General features: G+C 43.4%; 1 protein-coding gene across 1 annotated transcript; it reads left to right on the plus strand.

The window, feature by feature from the left end:
• Positions 1-9155: 9155 nt before the first annotated feature.
• LOC121308797 (seizure protein 6 homolog) lies at positions 9156-15824 on the plus strand. Its single transcript, XM_041241435.1, has 5 exons — positions 9156-9544; positions 10006-10174; positions 11776-11942; positions 14147-14341; positions 15654-15824. The coding sequence occupies exons 1-5, from the start codon at positions 9364-9366 to the stop codon at positions 15794-15796; spliced, it is 855 nt and encodes a 284-aa protein (XP_041097369.1). The 5' UTR covers positions 9156-9363; the 3' UTR covers positions 15797-15824.
• Positions 15825-18799: the final 2975 nt, after the last annotated feature.

Raw genomic sequence — 18799 nt, forward strand, 5'->3', positions numbered from 1 at the left:
AAGAGTGAGGCTTATAACAAACAGCTCTGAATCTCCTCCGGGGAGCTGACAAACAGAATCCAAAGGATAAAGGTAATTTAAAGAGTGTTAGTGCTGAATTTATCTTCCATTAGGAAAAGGTTGTTCTGAAATCCAGGGGGTATTATGCCTAGTCCTTGGCTGCGTTGCTTATTGACTTCCTTCGCTGATAATGACAATTTCACACTTTCACCTTGTGACTTGCAATGAAGAGCATCTGGCAACTTGCAAATGTTACAGGTTTAAACAGTAATGCTCTGACGTTACTACATGTAAAACGCTCATGCTGCAGCCAAATAAACAATACAGTATAATATGGAATGAAAGACTCTACATAAATAGACTGCAATGATACCCATATACTATCAGGAGTGACTTTAATAGAAATGCTGGAAGCATAACAGAATGCCATTTGTATAAGTGTCGAATCCACTATCAGCAGTGACTCTGTTATTGCCGAGGTGTTCGAGTTACCAAGGGGCTCACCCAGTACAGGCACTGCTGTGTGGTGTGCAGGGTGAGTCATGCAGTGAGGGAATTCTTGCAGGTTCCTGACTCTGACAAGTTGCATTGATCCTGACGCACCCAAGGGTTGGGGAGGTAAAGCCAATTTAAAAAATGCAATGTTATTGACACCCAAGTGACTGTATAGAAGATGTTTTGAATAAGAGGGTGTTAGATGTTGTAATGGGAGTAGCCTTTGAATTGAAACACCTTCTTTGCATAGCTGTGCACAAGTGTCTTTTGAACCAGCCTGTGTGTACATTTAACATACAAGTGCCATCTCTACATCTCTGGCTCTTAAATACTAATATACCATTCTCCTGTCTGCTTCTTCTTGATGGCATTATCACTGTAGTGCGTACACTGCAGGCAAGCAAGGATATCAATTATCTATTCAATTCGGTCATTAATTAATTAATGATTGCTGTCAAAACATCGTGGAGTGCTTAATGTTTGTCTATTGAGATCTTAATTCTGAAAAACCTCTTATATTTCACACATGTATGCACACATGTGCACACCAACTATCTCCAAGGTTGATTTATATTATGCAAGCTCAAGTCTGAACTTTTCCAAAATACAAATTTATATGGTAATTCGTTCGATGAGCCATCTCCCCCCTGTTAGATGATCCTGGGTTTATCAAAGAGAGAGAGAGAGAGAGGGTCCTGAATGGTACCCTGTTCTGATTTTCAAACCCATCTTCCAGAGTCTGTTGCGTTTTTTTTCAATGTGCATTTATAGAGCAACTAAAGGCTTTAAAGAAACACATCAATGCTTTTCCCAGAGGTCTCTCGGAGAGCGATCATCACTTATACAGAGCGCTGATTAGAAAGTCAACCGACTGCTTGTAACAAAGTTCTGCAGGCTGGAAGATGTCTATAGGCGTAATTGCATTGAATCTAAAGCATGGGGTTTGCATCAGAATCACAACGGATAATGTAGAATGCAGAGTTTCAATTGAAGACGAGCTGTGAAGCTGATGGATTAGCAGAGCGCTGGCTGAGTTTCCTTTCCCACTGGGACCCATTTTCAGAACCAGCGGAGTGTCAAGTAACAGAAAATCATTCCCAATCCCTTTCTGAATCTGCATGTCATTAAGAGCTCTGGGAGAGGCTACCTGACACAAACTCGCAGTCTCTCATTAGCTAACCTGAACCAATAGTTCATTATCGCCGGTGTGCTAATGCAATCAGCTTGGAGCGTAGACATTTCTGTCAGCTGGGGGCTCAGATGAGGGCAGTTTAAAACATCAGGAAGCTTGCTATGTAATCGAAATTCCCTAAAAACATGATATATTTGACTGACGTTTTATTCATGTCACAGAAGAGTGACAATTCGGTGTGGCAATTTCAGTAAAAATCATATTAGAGGGAGACGATAGCTCTGTCAAGGGTGATGGCTTTGTGACAGTGACACCTCCTGTTGGAGATTCTCTTTACTCACATCTAATCCTCTCACAGCTCAGGCTATAAGTTCAACGACTGTGTAGTCTGCATTTAAAAAAGCTACACTTCACAGGTTCCCAGAAACAAACTTGTCTGCATTCCTTTCACCAGCCCTAGAGCATTCTGAGGTCTCCTCTCATTAGAAAAAAGGAAACCAAGTCATTAAAACCAGGATCAATTGCACCTACTCCAGCTTAACCCCTTAGCATCTGCTAACTCTGCTCTGCTCGGTCATTTATCACAGAAACCAGACCATGCAAAAGCTTTTCCTGTTTTAAAAGAATCACTTTAAAACAAGTGTCTGTTCATTAGAAATGCATGTCGTTTGAGGGTGCAGGGAAAGCGATTTTGCAACAGGGCTTGGCTTGGTGTGAATTCAATAGGAAATCAATATGGATAACCAATTTGAATTATTGACACTTACACCTTGTAGGATTGAATCCCCATTAGTAAAATGCACATTGCAAAAACAACAAATTCGGCACTGACTGAAAAACAGAAGGCAGGTATTAGATAAGAAAAAACACACGGTCCCTGTGGACCAGGGTATGCTTGAGGCAACTCAAAGGGCAATGTGAAGAATCACTATACCTTTTGTGTTGATTGCCACTGCAGCTGCTGTTACAGTTACAGCTGCCTTAATACAATTATTTTTACATAAATATTATGTATTATTTATATGGCAGAGAATACGCATCGTTTTAGCTTGTGCACAATTTATGCATCGGGCAATTTCACAGGAATGAAAGACACCACTTTACTCACCTTACCTACTTCAGCTGTGCTCCACAGAGCTCTTCTGCAAAGCACTTTTAGAAATTAAGCACAGCAGTGCATTGCACACCGCTCTCACTGGAAACCACTGCCGTTTCAGTAGGACATGACCAGCTCGCGCTTCTTCCTTTGTTGCACAATTTATAAAACATTTTCCTTGTCCAAATGCTTGAAAGTCAGCGAGATTCAAGGATTGATTGACACACCTTACACTGAAAAAAAACAAACAAAAAAAAAAAAACTATACGACTGTGTAATGCTTTTACAAAAGTTCCACTTAATCTTTTTAATTAGGACCTTAGGACCTAATTACATTTTGAGAAAAAGCAAACTTGCCCAAAATGAATTATTTCAGTAATTTCTTCTACTTTAATATAAGTGACTTAATTAAATTAAATTTAAACAAAGTAATTATTTCATGTTCTGTTCTGGAATCAAGTACTAATTATAAAAACCTAAATTATTAAATGAATGTGGGCAAGTAATTAAAGTTAAGATATGTGCTATTTTATCACAGCTAATAGATGCTATTTCATTATAAATTGATACATTGTATTAGTTCTCTATTGTCTCCACTAAAGAACTAATATGAAGGAGAGCCTTGAACCCTAAGATATAGCAAAGCTTGTTGAATATATACTGATGCACTCTAGTGGTGAGAGGAGCAAAAATCGAAATCAAATGATTGTCAATCTGCTGCACAGCTGATACAGCCCATGCTGTGTTTAATCCAACTGGAAATGGCTCTTTTTAAAACTGATGAAGTCTTGCTAATATCTATAAGCAGATTTCATTTGCAAGCATTACATGCACATGTGAAATAACGGGGGTGCTTTACATAAAAGCTATTATGAAATAAAGTGTAATATGATAGGCATTATGAAACTAATGGGACTAGTGGTGATTAAACTTCCAATTAAGAAAAACTTTCCCTTCGCGTGGCATCTCTTAATTGAAGTGTCATACAGTCAGGGGAAATGGTAACGCTCACAGTCTTGTGAAATGATATAGACTGTTATTTCCGTGGAGCTTCACTAGCAGTCTTTCAAAGCTGAAATCTGAACGCTTTACTTAATTATAAATGTCAGCAGGACTTGTTCTATTAATACCAGTTTTGGTGCTTAATAATAATTGAGGCAGCAGCACTAAGGACTAAGAAATAAATGAGTCTGAACAGAGAAAGATTAGTACACCTTGGACATTTTGTAAAATTTTAATTAACATTCAAATGTAGAGTCAAAGGGAAGTTAATTAGTGTTAATTAATATTATTTTGGTTAGCTGAGATTTTGGTATTGGAAATGGGCTCATCGCATGTTGCTATTGTTAATTCCTGCTCAGTTATATCTGAACTGCTACGTAGCTCTGTCTGGGATCGTTCTGGTTTGAGTTCTTCTGAACTGCTACGTAGCTCTGTCTGGGATCGTTCTGGTTTGAGTTCTTCTGAACTGCTACGTAGCTCTGTCTGGGATCGTTCTGGTTTGAGTTCTTCTGAACTGCTACGTAGCTCTGTCTGGGATCGTTCTGGTTTGAGTTCTTCTGAACTGCTACGTAGCTTCTGTCTGGGATCGTTCTGGTTTGAGTTCTTCTGAACTGCTACGTAGCTCTGTCTGGGATCGTTCTGGTTTGAGTTCTTCTGAACTGCTACGTAGCTCTGTCTGGGATCGTTCTGGTTTGAGTTCTTCTGAACTGCTACGTAGCTCTGTCTGGGATCGTTCTGGTTTGAGTTCTTCTGAACTGCTACGTAGCTCTGTCTGGGATCGTTCTGGTTTGAGTTCTTCTGAACTGCTACGTAGCTCTGTCTGGGATCGTTCTGGTTTGAGTTCTTCTGAACTGCTACGTAGCTCTGTCTGGGATCGTTCTGGTTTGAGTTCTTCTGAACTGCTACGTAGCTCTGTCTGGGATCGTTCTGGTTTGAGTTCTTCTGAACTGCTACGTAGCTCTGTCTGGGATCGTTCTGGTTTTGAGTTCTTCTGAACTGCTACGTAGCTCTGTCTGGGATCGTTCTGGTTTGAGTTCTTCTGAACTGCTACGTAGCTCTGTCTGGGATCGTTCTGGTTTGAGTTCTTCTGAACTGCTACGTAGCTCTGTCTGGGATCGTTCTGGTTTGAGTTCTTCTGAACTGCTACGTAGCTCTGTCTGGGATCGTTCAGGTTTGAGTTCTGTTGCTTGCATTGCAAGGCAGATCTGAATTGGCATGAAATTTCATCTAAAATTGGGCTGAGCATCCCATATGCCTGTCTCCTTGTAACCTGAGCTGGGACATTCTATTATTTACAATGAGGCCTGATGAGTCTAGTGAAAATTAATTCCCTCTCTATTTTATAATCGATGTCTAAGCAAAAAAAAAAAAAGGAGATGCATTTTTCATGGGTTCATTTAAAATGCATGAGATTTAATAGACAATTCATTTGTGTAAATTAGTTTAGCATGACCCTGCTGAAAATCCACTCTCTCTATCCATTGGCTTCCTCCAGGATTCCCAGCAGTTAGAGATACAAATAGGTTCCAGTGGCCGTGTAGAGAACGCCCCGGGCAGATCAGTGCTGGGATTGGAATTTGCAGTAGTGTGTTATCCTTGAGTGAGCAGAAGTTATGGATCACAATGCAAGAGCCTGTGAATTATTTTACTGGTGGCTTCAATTAATTCAAATCTTTTGAGTGGATTTACCAAACAAAATCATAACGAAAGAAAACAGGGTTTGCAAGTTGAAAGTAATCTGGCAGGGGAGTGCAACAGTATGAAATCCACTTACAGGCTGGTTACAAACCCCAAGCCCTAATTGTTAGATTTATTCTGTTGCTTGTCTAATTTACAGAACTTGCAAGCCTTTCTCGCTATTGCTCCAGTGAAACATTGCGCTTAAACAAAGATCAATAGCGCCATACTTCAAAAACAAATGAAGCTGGGGGAGCTTTACTACGGCATCGCTGTGATGTATTGATATTTATATGGTTGGGTTAAACACTCAATTGAAATGGTCAGCTGTTCAATAAATGCTAAAAAAGAAATAAGTGTGGCCCTCTACAAATCCTTTGTAATGAAGGACTAGCGGGTGGATTGTACCTATCTGGAATGCACACACTCTGTTGTAATGCTACTCATTGCCTGCCTAAGAAGGGGGCCAGTGACTGCTCTGCTCTGCAACAAGCCTTCATTTAGATTGCATGGTTAACAATGAATTGGAAGTCCCTGATACGTGGGTAGCAATCATGCTGTGGCATTACCAGATCCCATATGGAATGGACAGAATGACATGTGTGAGGTGAGTAATAAGTGGCGTTAGCATTCATATTTAATTCAGAGTGCTTCCTTTACAATGGTGCAAACCAGTGGGTGCTTTTACGCTGTGTTTTCCTGAATGTCTCAGGTTTGAGTTGGTCTGCCTGTCACTTTGTTTCCACGCCTGCGTTCTGGAAGATATCTTAACTTTGGGATTTGCTCGATCAGCTGATGGCAGCCCTAGCGCACTCCCGGGTGTGATCCAGCGCTCTCCTACACACGAGAGGCTCTTTGCTCTACAATTAAGTCTCTTCTACGATGCATATCCCTGCAGAGAAGCGCAGGGTGAAATGGCACAAGAGAGTAAAGTGGACCGAACCAGAGGGCAGCACCGCTCAGCGGGTAGAAGACTGCCTGAGATAGTATCAGCTGCAATAAAGAAGAACCCTCTCTTTAGATGGATAGATAGCTTGAAACCAAACACAGCCCTGAACTGCCTGGGGAATCTATAATGCAGGTGGCTTTGGGGGATGGCTCTCAGTGTAGAATACTGGTTCCCTTGTTCTGTCCAGGTACAATTATTACTCTGCCCATATACTGAAATACCGTCAGAGACAGGGAGACCACAGTTCAGTACATGAACGTGGAGCAGTGTCTTAGAGTCAGTAAATATTACTATCGTGATTATCCTGCAGAGTTTTTGATGGGTCTAGTCTAATGCCTATATAACTCTGGGTTAATTTCTTGGATTCCCTTGCAGTTATTTGGCCAGGGACGGACCCATTAAATTAGATGGGCCGTGCATATGCTCGCCATCACATAATGGCATTACAAGGATGGAATTGCTCTGGGAGTGATGAAGAAGTCCTCCCTCTCATCTCTGTCTCTCATTAGGCAGAATGAAGCTGAGCCACCTGCTGCTAAGTTATTAGTCACGCTGTAGAGCCTGTGATCTAGAGGAGGAGAAAGGAGAAGAAGAGGGATGCACATGGCTGGAACATCGCAAATACATTGCATTGCTTTCCTTTCGGGGAGGAAATAATGTAGGACGTCAAAATTAGCATCTGTTGCCTCCAGGGCCGATCCGCTGTAAGCTAATTTCCTGACTCCAGTCGCCATGGCATCATTACGCGGAATAGCAAAACAGTAGCGTTTTTATGAGCAATAAAGCTGTAAGAAAACAGCGACGTGGTTAAACTCAAACGGCTGTGATTTAATACCCCTGGGATCAGCTTCTCATAAAACCAGCCTGGAGGACCCTCCTCCGTGTTATTATAATTGAAACTGATAATAATGTTATAATAACAAGCCCGAACGCTGGCCAGGGTCCCGCTGCTCTCTGAGAGTAGCAATAAACTAGAAACAAACACCATGGCTGAAGGAGCAGGGTCCGGGCGAACTCGTCAGAGCACTTTCATTTTGTTGGTGAAATTAGTTCCTGCAGAAACTCGTTCTTCTGTGCCTTGAAATTTTTATCTGATGAAATAAACCAGCACTGTGTTACGATGACGCCCCCCAGATAATGCAATTGTGTTTCTTTACTGTACTGTAAGCACGTGTCACACGGCACCTGTTACATTTCACAGTGAAATGTAGATGGTTTAAAATAAATCAAATGAGAATAAATATTTGCACTATACATTCATTTGCTACAGTAATGCAGCAAACACCACATTAATATTATAGCTGTAATGCATGCCCTGTAACCACATGATCTTTATTTTTTTGCATTAAATTGTATTTTTTGCATAAAAGCATAAAAGGCATGTGAGCAAACATTGTAATCTTAAACAATGCGAGATCTTAAAGAAAAAGTCAAATCCAAATTCTCTGCTCACCCCTACAATCAGCCTGTTACCTCCACTTATAAAGAAAGGGTTGGGGTTGCAGCTGGGGAGCAAGTACTGGGACAGCTAGATAAGTGCCGCATGGGAGTGGGGCCATTTCTTGCTACTATAGAAACTTCCAAACAGGCACCTCAGGCATTTTCCTTGCAGACACATTTTATAATTCCATGTGCCCTACAGGTCTGCAGCTCAGCCAAGTGAGGGGGCTTCACATTTCAACCCACATGTACTGTTTTAAAGGTTCACTGACTCTCATTACCCGTGCTGCCCCCCCACTCTCTCTCTCTCTCTCTCTCTCTCACACACACACTCTCCCTCTCTCTCTATGCCTTGATGACAGATAAATCTATGCCATTTGAACACAGACGCATTAAGCACAGTTCGTGAAGAACAGAATTGGTCTTATTTATGAAACGCTGACTCCACCTGAAAAAGAAAGTGTTAGCGAAGCAGGCACAAGATAGACCGGTCCACACAGAAAACAAAGCATTTGTTTTCTTTGACTGTTTTCTAGAAATGGTGTTGATATTGTCAGGTTAATAAAGAGGATCATAGCGTTTGAAACATTTTCTGTGAGAGGAGCCTCTGTGGGGAAGGCCTTGCGCCGCTGCGGCTGGGAAACACACTTTATGGTTCCCATTAGGTAGGCGGTGGGGCTAATTTATCATCCTATAAAACTAACGAGCGCTACCATGCAACCCACACGGCAGCATGCAATTGAGGAGAGAGCCGGGACAATGTGCTACGCATTCCAGCTAATTAATCTTCGTTCTTGCAGACTGACTTCTTGATGGTTCTCTCGCTCCTCTGGGTCACGCGCCCGTACGTTAGCTAGGCTTGGAAGCACGGGAGCGTGTGCTTGGAAATTAGAGAGAGAACAAAGCAACCCTGCGGAGGCCACTCCCTTTTTAAATATACAGCCTTCAGAAAATGATACATGAAAGGTAGAAATAAACACAGCATTTTACTTCTACTTGGAACTTCTTAAAGTGCAAAGATAATGACCCCTCTCCCCTTGCCGACCGATTTACAGATCGTTGATGCATTTGTGGCTGCAAGTTGATGTTCATTGCTTAGAAAATGATGTATTTTTAATACTCGGATTTTCAGAATGGGAAGCATAATCACACTACGTGAATTTAGAACACCTCAAAGCTTCCCAGGGCTGGGTACTTGTGAAACAAGAAGGATGCCTCAGCTCTTCACAGACCTGGTAGCATCAATCACAGTTCTGAGGTATAACTCTGCGCAACTAAGTCATGTAAAGAAATGGTTCAGCTGGTGCCTTCTGCAGTGTGCTGCAATGAGAGAGGCACTGGCAGATACACTTGGATACTTCACTTAGTTTCTTACAGGAACCATCTATTCTGTTGTCGGCCAGGGCGTGAGAGCAGTTCAGTCACCATGGCTAACCTCGAATGGACATGGTAAACTCCTGTAAGAGGATGCACGGCCAGCGCCAGCTCTAGCCCCTTTCTGATTTCCACGAGAGTATAAGCCAAGCATACGTGTTTTGCTTCTTGTCCCTCCTCTCTCTGTCTCCAGCCTACATGCTGAGCTGTGGATTTCCCCAGAGACCGGCCTACGGGGACGTGACGGTCAGCAGCCTTCACCCTGGAGGAGAGGCCTATTTCTACTGCTACACGGGCTACCAGCTCCAGGGCCAGTCCACACTCACCTGCCTCAATGCTACCACCCCCCTCTGGAGTGGCAAGGAACCGCAGTGTCTGGGCAAGTAGACTTGCTGTTTGTTGCTGTCAAAGGCTGAGCCACTTTTTCTCTTTTCGTAGTGGCTTCACTATGGGACCATAAGAAAGAATCAAATGTTTTAATCGTAAGATAGAAAAGGCAAGGTTCTCTCTATTCTTTTTTCGAAATTGATTTTTTTGTAATGAAATGGAGGTTTATAGAGTCTAGAGAGTATCAAAACGTTTTAGTTAAATCCTCGATCCAGTTAAGGCTGCTGAGATTATGGTTCCACAGGATGTCTCCATCAAAATGCCTTCAGGATATTCTCCGAAGAAACCCAGACAGACTAGAGTGGTGGAGAGAACATTTCCTACAACTCATTCCCTAACCCTGTTGCGAAAGTCCCTGTTTCTGCTTGAGGAATTGCATGTCCTAGAAGAGAAAGCATTGCCATGGTCCCACACATTCGGGCTCTGTTTCTAATGTCTCTTCCTCTGCTGCAGCTGCCTGCGGAGGAGTCATCAGGAACGCCACGGTGGGCCGGATCGTATCTCCTGGCTTCCCCGGGAACTACAGCAACAATCTGACCTGCCACTGGGTGATTGAGGCTCCGGGCGGAGAGAGACTGCACATCCACTTTGAGAAGGTCGCCCTGGCAGAGGATGATGACAGGTAGCATTCAGTATAGATTGTGCTGAAGGTTGTCTAGTGAGTTAAAATAAACTAGCATGCGTGTGTGTGTGCGTGCGTGTGTGTGTGCATGCATGAGTGTGTGTGTGAGTCACCTCCCAGCTGTTCACAGGCGTTTCATTTTGACATTGGTATTTCTGGAATTGAATTCTTTATAGAACAGTCATTGTGCAGACAATGGGCAGAATTCTCAAAGGCTGATCTTTCATTGTTGGAATGATTTCTTCAGTTACAACACTGCAGCTAAAAAGAAACAATGTGGAGCACGACTTGCAGGCTTCTTCTAGATGATTTGGAGTAAGAAAAATCTTTGAGCGTCTCGCCCAAAATGTGTTCCGATGGCTGTTATGAATGGCTTGAGGGGCAGCACACCATGAAGCAAGAATACTCCCTGATAATAAAGATGTTTACTGTGTGCTGCTGACCGGGGTTTGAATTAAATCTAAATGATGGTGCCACCACAGCCCTTATAAAGCATTGCTGTGGCTGCGTCACAATGGGGCTTGAATTCAGGCATCATTGTGCCCCTGTCTGTCATCGTAAGTTCCCACATGAGAGTCTTGGGTGAGCAGAACTTGATGATTTAGTGTAGAAGGTACAGTAACAATGTTTGTTCTGAACCAGCAGGGAGGGTTCTTCCTTTACTCACAAATTGAAATGTGTAGCCCGGAGGAACCTGAAGTTCTGACAATAAACATTCCTCATATCTGCTCAACAAGATCCCACACAGCACCTCTAATAAGGCAAAGCTACCAATCAGTGTGATTAAAATCAAACGCTTGGGTGTTGTGTGATGATCAGTCAATCTTTATTTTATGTAGCGCCTTTCATAGCGGACCACCATCACAAAGCGCTTTACAAGATAGTGAGGAGCAATGCATGATACATTAAATACAGTGAGATACAGGGCATACACATTAAACACAAACAGTGAAAAACAATGCAAATACATTAAATACAGGGCTAGGCTGTGAATTCTAGACATTGTGGATGCATGTGTCATACAGAATCATACGAATAAGATGGAGTGAAAAACCTGAAATAGCTATTCAGACAACAGCTAATAACAGATAGCAGGATTTGAAAGCAAGAGAGAACAAGTGGTTCTTGGGATGATGGCATGTTCCTCTCACACTGAAGACTTGAAGACATTTCTTCACATCGCGGTTAAATCTACATTAAAAAGCGGCATGATTGGAAATGCTTTGCTACTGTAACAGACAGTGCTGTATGCCAACAATAATGCTGACCCCTGCGGGAGAGATGAAGTATTACAATAGAATAATTTTTGCCCAACAGATCTGATCCTTTTTGTATAGTGGCTGAGATACTCGCTTGGGATATCCTACTATAACTCTTAGTTGTTCCATTTTTCAGCTTTTGGGGTGGTTAAATGACTGCGTTGTTGCCCTGTATTTGTAACTGGACGAATGCCTTAACCGCTATACAAAAGAGCCGGGCTCTTCTGCATTCATAATTCTAGAGCTCTCAACCTCACCAACAGGGGGCAGAATCCGTAATGGCAGTTCATCACCCAGCCCTGCCCGTGACGCGTTTAACACGTCTCTTCTCTCATCTTTCAGACTCTTAATCAAAAACGGGGACAACATCGACTCTCCTCCGGTTTACGACTCCTACGAAGTGGAATACCTGCCTATCGAGGGGCTGGTGAGCGGGGAGAGACACTTCTTCATAGAGCTCACTACCGACGGCTCCGTAGCCTCCACCGGCGTGGCTCTGAGATACGAAGGTGCTCGTCAGCTCATGCGTTGCTGCTGGAGTAGCACAAACAGGAATTGATAACCTAGTTTTAGAAACATGTTAAGTGTGTGTCCAACTTCTCTGAGACGCACAGTGATGCTAAAGCCAGGATTTGCGGCTGGGTCTCTCCACTGCATGTGCGCACGTGTGACTGGAGGGAGGGGCTCCTGAAAAGAACTTCATTCTGCTCCCAAATTACCGGGGGGAGGGGGGGGGGGGGTCTAAGTACAGTAGCTGCCTAAGCAAGCCAAAGGAACCCACACACCAAGTAGCTGGTGAAATATCAGGATTGTTACAGGCACTGGGAGATACAAACTCATACAGATCCTTGAAAATATAGATGCATTATTATTATTATTTTACAGCCATGTTCTTTTACAGCGGTTCTACCTGAATCATTACAAACCCTTTCATTCATGTCACAAAAGGAGTAGAAAGGCAATCAGTTAAAAGCAGGTGCGCTGACATGCCCTTGCAACTGGCTGCAGGCACTGCTGTTTCTCAGAAAGGCTTATCGAAGTTTGCCTCTGGCTCCTCTCCTAACTTTATTGCTTTGACCTGTCTGGGAAGCCCCCTGATGAAATCGCACGGAAAGATTAATTCCAGTTTTCTGTATTGCTAGAGAAATCTGCTTTCGCTCAAAGTAAAATAAAACACAAATAAAATCGACACAAGGAGAGAGCATGACGAGGTTTTGTATGCGCTGATTTAAATAAATACACATATAATGGCATCCATGCTTGGTACTCCATCTTCCATTGTAGCTGTTGAAAGAAGCTGTCAGTGTGCAGAATGAGTGTCCACGCGTGTGAAGAGCACTCCTCAGCGTTACAGAGCTACGTGTTGCTTTGTCACATAGGCATTCAGAGAACAATGACACCCTAAAAGGAACCTGGCATAGGAATCAAATCCAGTTCAAATTTCCACACTAAAGCACCGTTTTGTGTTTAGTCGGGCTTAATGCCTACAAACACTATTAAAACAGTTAGGCTCCAGTTCCTAGCAGAGCAAGGGCTATGGTACTTAATAGGATAGTATCCCACCATGCACTGCATGTTTACAAGCTTGCAAATCTGGAGCCCACGCCCTGGGAAGACATAGCTCTGCTTAACATGAACGCTATGGCTTTGTTTCTTAAAAACACAAGGTGTCAGCGATGAAGAAGGCAGCAGCAACGTTCTCGCCACAGGCAAGCTCTGCATAGGCTCCGGCAACATGCCAGCAGCACGAATTCTGTTCTATTCAGTCAAGCTTATTGTTTAGTTTTCAATCTTTATTTTAGCAACATACTAAATGCTTGGTGATTTTACTTTATTTCCACTACAAATATTGTTTCCCATCAGTGACAACCCAGCGAGGTGGAGATAATGGGGATTTAAGAGGAAGTAAGAAAACTGCAGATATCAGTAGTAACTTGGTTTACTGTGAGATGAGGTTTTGATGTTGAAAAAAATTATTGAAAAACACAAAAAAAAAAAAACCCTCATTCTTGACCAAAATCCAATTGATGTGCCCATGCGTGTTTCCAAGAGAGATAAAAATAATCCTTGGTACCTTGAAGTAAGGAAAATGATAGAACATTTTATAATACAAAATGCATTTTCAAATTCTGTATACAAATGTAACAGCATGGTACACAGTACAGCATTAGTGTGACCATCTCTGAGCGCATGGTGTCTGCTTAACTGTACAGTACCTGCCTGTCACATGTGATTCCACTCATTCAGAGCTTCACCGAGCTACCTGTCCAGACCATCGCTTTGCTTTACATGCCTTTTGAGCTGAGCTGAGCGAAGCATAACATGTCACACTATAAAGAGAATTGTTCCAGCAGCATTCTTCTTGAATTAGGGTTGGATTTGGTGATTTGCAAACCCCCAGTAAAATGCAGTTTATTGCAGTTTCTTGAAACGAGATGTTCTTCAAAGCTGTCATTTCTTGTTCTGCTTTGAATATCTATCTATTACAGAAGCAGCATGAACAGCACTTTACACAACTGTCTGTGTGATGGGGGGCAATGCAAAGGGCTTTCAAGGACGTGCACTCTGCTGGATCTGCTGCTTATACAGTGCTGGGAATTACTCGGACCAATCTTTATATTTAACTGCTGTTTGGAAAAGGGTCACACAAAAAAAGTTTTTGCACAAAAGAGCCAACCTCCGAAACTAATTATTGCATGGTTTTCATTTGCAGCCTTCGCCCCTGGGCACTGCTATGAGCCCTTTGTGAAGTACGGGAACTACACCACGAGCGACGTTGCCTATTCCGTGGGCACGGTGGTGGAGTTCAGCTGCGAGCCGGGCTACACGCTGGAGCAGGGCTCTGTGATCATCGAGTGCGTGGACATCAGCGGCCCGCAGTGGAATGAGACGGAGCCCGCGTGCAGAGGTACCAGGTCATGAGTCACCCGGGGCTCCGGCCCCTAGAGATCGCGCCTCAGTGGTTCTGATCAATGACGTGCTTTGTGTTATGTGAACACGTGTTTTAACCTGCCACTGCTAATTTGTGTAGCTATAAGAAACAAGTTGAGAAACATTTGTACGCTGCAGAAGCCAAAACACTTATTTCCCAGTAGTTTTACTTTAGAATCCTTATTGAAGTTATGGATCATTTTCATAGCACGTTCTATAGTATGATATATATATTTTTTTTTAATAGTATGATAGATTTATATTTTTTAAATGAAAGCCGTGTCAGTACTGCGATATTGTCGATGCGGTCCTCAGAGCACTCCATTAAAAAGGTGCTGTCTCTGAATCTCCTTCATATCAGAATACATCCCTCCCCGCTGCTTTGCTGTGAATTAATCTGTAACTCGCTGCTGGTCAAGTGGAATAAAGCAATGCCGCTAATGCACTAAAAATGATGGCCCTTGGCAGATTTGTTTTTTCTTGGAAATTAGATCAAGTGACAGAAATTAGGTATTAACACAACAAACACAGGCTGCCACTTCCAGTCTTGTCAGTGACTCTGTAAACGGCTGTTAAAACAGAAGCAGCTTAGCAATAGGCTTGTGGTGATGAAAGGGCTGCTTTGTATCACTTTCAGAATATTCCTTATCACCTGTTTAATGTCCTGTTACAGCTCCTTCCGCGTTCCCTGTGCCACGGCAACATTGTCACGGCAACGACTCTGGAAATCAGATTGTAATCAAGAAAATATTCCTTTAGGAAGCGTTTGGCTGTATAACTTTAAAAATACTCACGCTTCACACGCTTCACACCAAGTTTTCAACCACGTTACAATGCTCCGAACTGGAACACACGCAGCGTGAAATGGGCCTTGTGTGTGTTCTCAAACATTGTGTATCAGTATGCTACATTCTTTGTCAGATGTACCCAGCTTGCTATTCATGAGAAATGACCCTGTGCCGCTACTAAAAGCTACATCAGGGTGGTTTAAAAAAGGACTAGCTGTTTCCATCTCTCAGGAATTGTGATTCACTTTGACCCATAAAACTCTCTGCTAATCTCATACGCACGACACTCTGCGAAGATATTGTACAATCAGGAAAACGAATAAGAGCTGGATCTGGTATGAAAAAGGGGGCGATCCGCTGAGTACGGAAAGAGAATACGAATGCTCTTTCTGACACGCTCCCTATCTCACTTGTGCTGGGATTGCCAGCGCTGTGCTGTCGTTGCTGTTGTGTCACGTTGCTGTTGTGTCTGTGCTCAGCGCCTGTTTGTTTGCATTGCAGCTGTCTGCAGCGGGGAGATCACCGACTCAGCTGGAGTGGTTCTCTCTCCCAATTGGCCGGAAGCCTACGATAAGGGTCAGGACTGTATCTGGGGAATTCACGTCGAGGAAGACAAGAGAATCATGTTGGACATCCGTGTGTGAGTAGAGATCCAAGCAGCCATAACAGACTGGGGATTCCCTAGAGCTCCAGGCAGCCATAACAGACTGAGGGATTCCCTAGAGCTCCAGAGAGCCATAACAGAGCAGGGATTCCCTAGAGCTCCAGGCAGCCATAACAGAGTGGGGATTCCCTAGAGCTCCAGAGAGCCATAACAGAGCAGGGATTCCCTAGAGCTCCAGGCAGCCATAACAGAGCAGGGACTCCCTAGAGCTCCAGGCAGCCATAACAGAGCAGGGATTCCTGCCGGAGGGATGGAGGGATGGAAGGAGGATGGTTCTATTCTCGGTTTATAAAACATTTAGAGAGAGAGAGAGAGATGTATTTCCATTCTTTGCATTTTAAGAATTTCCATTCTGCATTTTAAAGGATTATAAATCATTTACAGTGAGAAAGGGCAGACAGTTCCAGAGGTTTGTGTGGGTTAGAATGTTGTATCAAATGTGTCATTTTTTGGCTTGATACTGAAACTTGAAACTGAGAAGACGACCTTCTAGTCCCAGAACGCAGAGGAGATGTGTAGCACACAGCAGAGGGTAAACAGGCTGCTGGAGTAATCACCTTGAACAGCCACCCGCAATCTTTCTCTTAACCAACACGCCCAGGCGGAATGGAACCCTGTAAAAACAGGAAAGCACATGGAATGAAGCGGATACATTGAAGAGGCCCTCCCCGTGAATCTTCACAGTGCAGTCACACACCCCACCCTTGGACTGCCAACAGCGGGGGGTGGTTCTTGCAGAACCAAAGATAACAGAAATAATTAAAACTCCAGTTAAAATGTATGGGCTTCTTTGGAGTTTGTTGCTTCATTGAGCGTGCTTTTGTTTTCATGGAGATATTAGCCTGAAACACCGTAGTGGAACGTGCCAGCATTGCAAACCCTGGAGCCTTGCCGTCTCCAGCTGTGATTCTCGTTATGTGGTCAGGGACGGCCCTTTGCTGTGTTCCAGCTCATTTTCAACCGCTGTGAGATTTGCTCTTTTGCATTAAAAAAAAGAACAGCAGAATCCCACAGCTGCATCTTCTGGGTCACGGCACTGTAGGTTTTCAAAGGCAGCCCCCGGGGCTGCGGTGAAGCAAATATAGAACAAATATAGAACTAAAACAAGCAGGCTACCTTACAAAGACAACCCTTTTTTTCTGATCTTTGTGGCTGATCTACCCCCAGTCACCACTGAGCGCTTCCACGCATGCGAATCTCATCAGCAAGTGCTTTGAATGCGCGCATGGAAGCCCCTGTCAAGCGCTTCTGCTCCTCGGAGATGTTTAGGTTACAAACCTCCAGCAGTGACATCTCTTCAGAGTTGTTTTTTTTTTTTACCCAGCCAAGACCTAAATATTAATTTTACAGAAAATCTATATTGCTTCCCGCTAGAGCACATAAAAGGTAGTGCTCATGTCTTCTGAGAATATAGTTAGCCAGCGGTATTAATTCAGCTCTTGACAGGCTTCGGAACACAATTTTAAAATAACATTACCTGTGCTCTTTCTTTCCCCATGCTTCATCTCTCTGTCTATTCACTGTATACATTACCCTCCAACGAGCTCTGGGATTGGAGTGAGCATAGCACTCTTTCTGTGTCTCTCTCTCTCTTCTCCCCTCTCTCTCTCTCTCTCTCCCTCTCTCTCTCTCTCTCCCTCTCTCTCTCTCTCTCTCCTCTCTCTCTCTCTCTCTCATCTCCCCCTCCACCTCTTTCTCCCTCTCCCTTAACTCTTTCCTCCTTCTTCGTGTGCATTTCAGGAGCATAGGAATAGGAGCATAGGAACGAGACGGCTGTCTGAGTGCCAGCCTGCGAAGGTTAATAACTGCTGAAAACGCTGCTTTTATTTGGGTCCATGAAGGCAGCTCTATGTTCTCGGCGGTCGCTGTGTCACATGGCAGCCGTAGAACAGGTGACCCGCTGGGCCAAGTCTGTGATAGATTATTCATGCGTTCAATAATTTGGTTTGCTTAATTAAGAATGCCTCATTTGCATTTTTTTCTTTCTTTTTTAGCGGTGGTGTTACATTGTGTACGGGTATAATAAATGACATCTGCAATGTTTTCCACAAGAAGCTGTCAACATAATTAATCCCCCATTCACTTTAGGAAGAAAACATTTAGCCAGTTGCAGCACGGGGGATGCTGGTTGCGCTATGCCTGTTAGCTTTTCCATTGATGTGGATTTAGCTGCTTGGCCCTGTGACAGGTTATTAAAGTTAAAAAGAAGTTCCTTGCTCTGAACGTGAAAAGAGGCCGTTCATTTTCCCTTTCCTCCACTCTCTAAAGCAGAAGCATTTCAGCCAGGTTATGGCACACACCACTTTGTTTGTGTTTGATTAAGTATCACAGCTATAGCTCATGTTTAAATGACTGGATTTGTACTCAAACATATGCTCCCTGCTAGATAAGACCCCTCAATATAAAGTGCTGGAACAAAGAGAGACTGCAGATCCCCAGAGTCCTGTCAGTGGAACGTCTTTTACAATCATCCCAGAATGCTCAGCATAGTGGATCGTCTTTCACAAACAGTCCAGAATGCTCAGCACAGTGGAATGTCTTTCACAAACACTCCAGAATGTTCAGCGCTGTGGAACGTCTTTCACAAACACTCCAGAATGTTCAGCGCTGTGGAACGTCTTTCACAAACACTCCAGAATGTTCAGCGCAGTGGAACGTCTTTCACAAACATTCCAGAATGTTCAGCACAGTGGAACGTCTTTCACAAACACTCCAGAATGCTCAGCGCTAATGGCTATGACCCGGATGGACAGCCCTGTGGGTCTGATTAAACACGCGACAGCTCCAATTGGAAATAGCAGAAGCGGGGGGGGGGGGATCGTTATGGGCATCAAACTGCTCTTGTGCTAATAATCGTAATGTTTTCCCTCATCCATTATTGTTCATCACTGCACTCTAGCACGTAATTACAGGGAACAAAGTGCGTAATGACAGCTGATTAATGAATTAAACACAAACAGGAAGGGCTTGCCTTGCGCTTAAT

Source organism: Polyodon spathula, unplaced genomic scaffold (genome assembly GCF_017654505.1).
Source record: "Polyodon spathula isolate WHYD16114869_AA unplaced genomic scaffold, ASM1765450v1 scaffolds_775, whole genome shotgun sequence".
NCBI classification, from domain to species: domain Eukaryota; kingdom Metazoa; phylum Chordata; class Actinopteri; order Acipenseriformes; family Polyodontidae; genus Polyodon; species Polyodon spathula.

What these genes read in the sequence shown, in the direction of transcription:
- LOC121308797 (XM_041241435.1), top strand. Translation starts at nt 9,364, where the DNA reads ATGCTGAGCTGTGGATTTCCCCAGAGACCGGCCTACGGGGACGTGACG. An exon ending in CGTGGCTCTGAGATACGAAG is followed by an intron (nt 11,943 to 14,146) that starts GTGCTCGTCAGC and finishes TTTCATTTGCAG; the next exon opens with CCTTCGCCCCTGGGCACTGC. An exon ending in GACGGAGCCCGCGTGCAGAG is followed by an intron (nt 14,342 to 15,653) that starts GTACCAGGTCAT and finishes TTTGCATTGCAG; the next exon opens with CTGTCTGCAGCGGGGAGATC.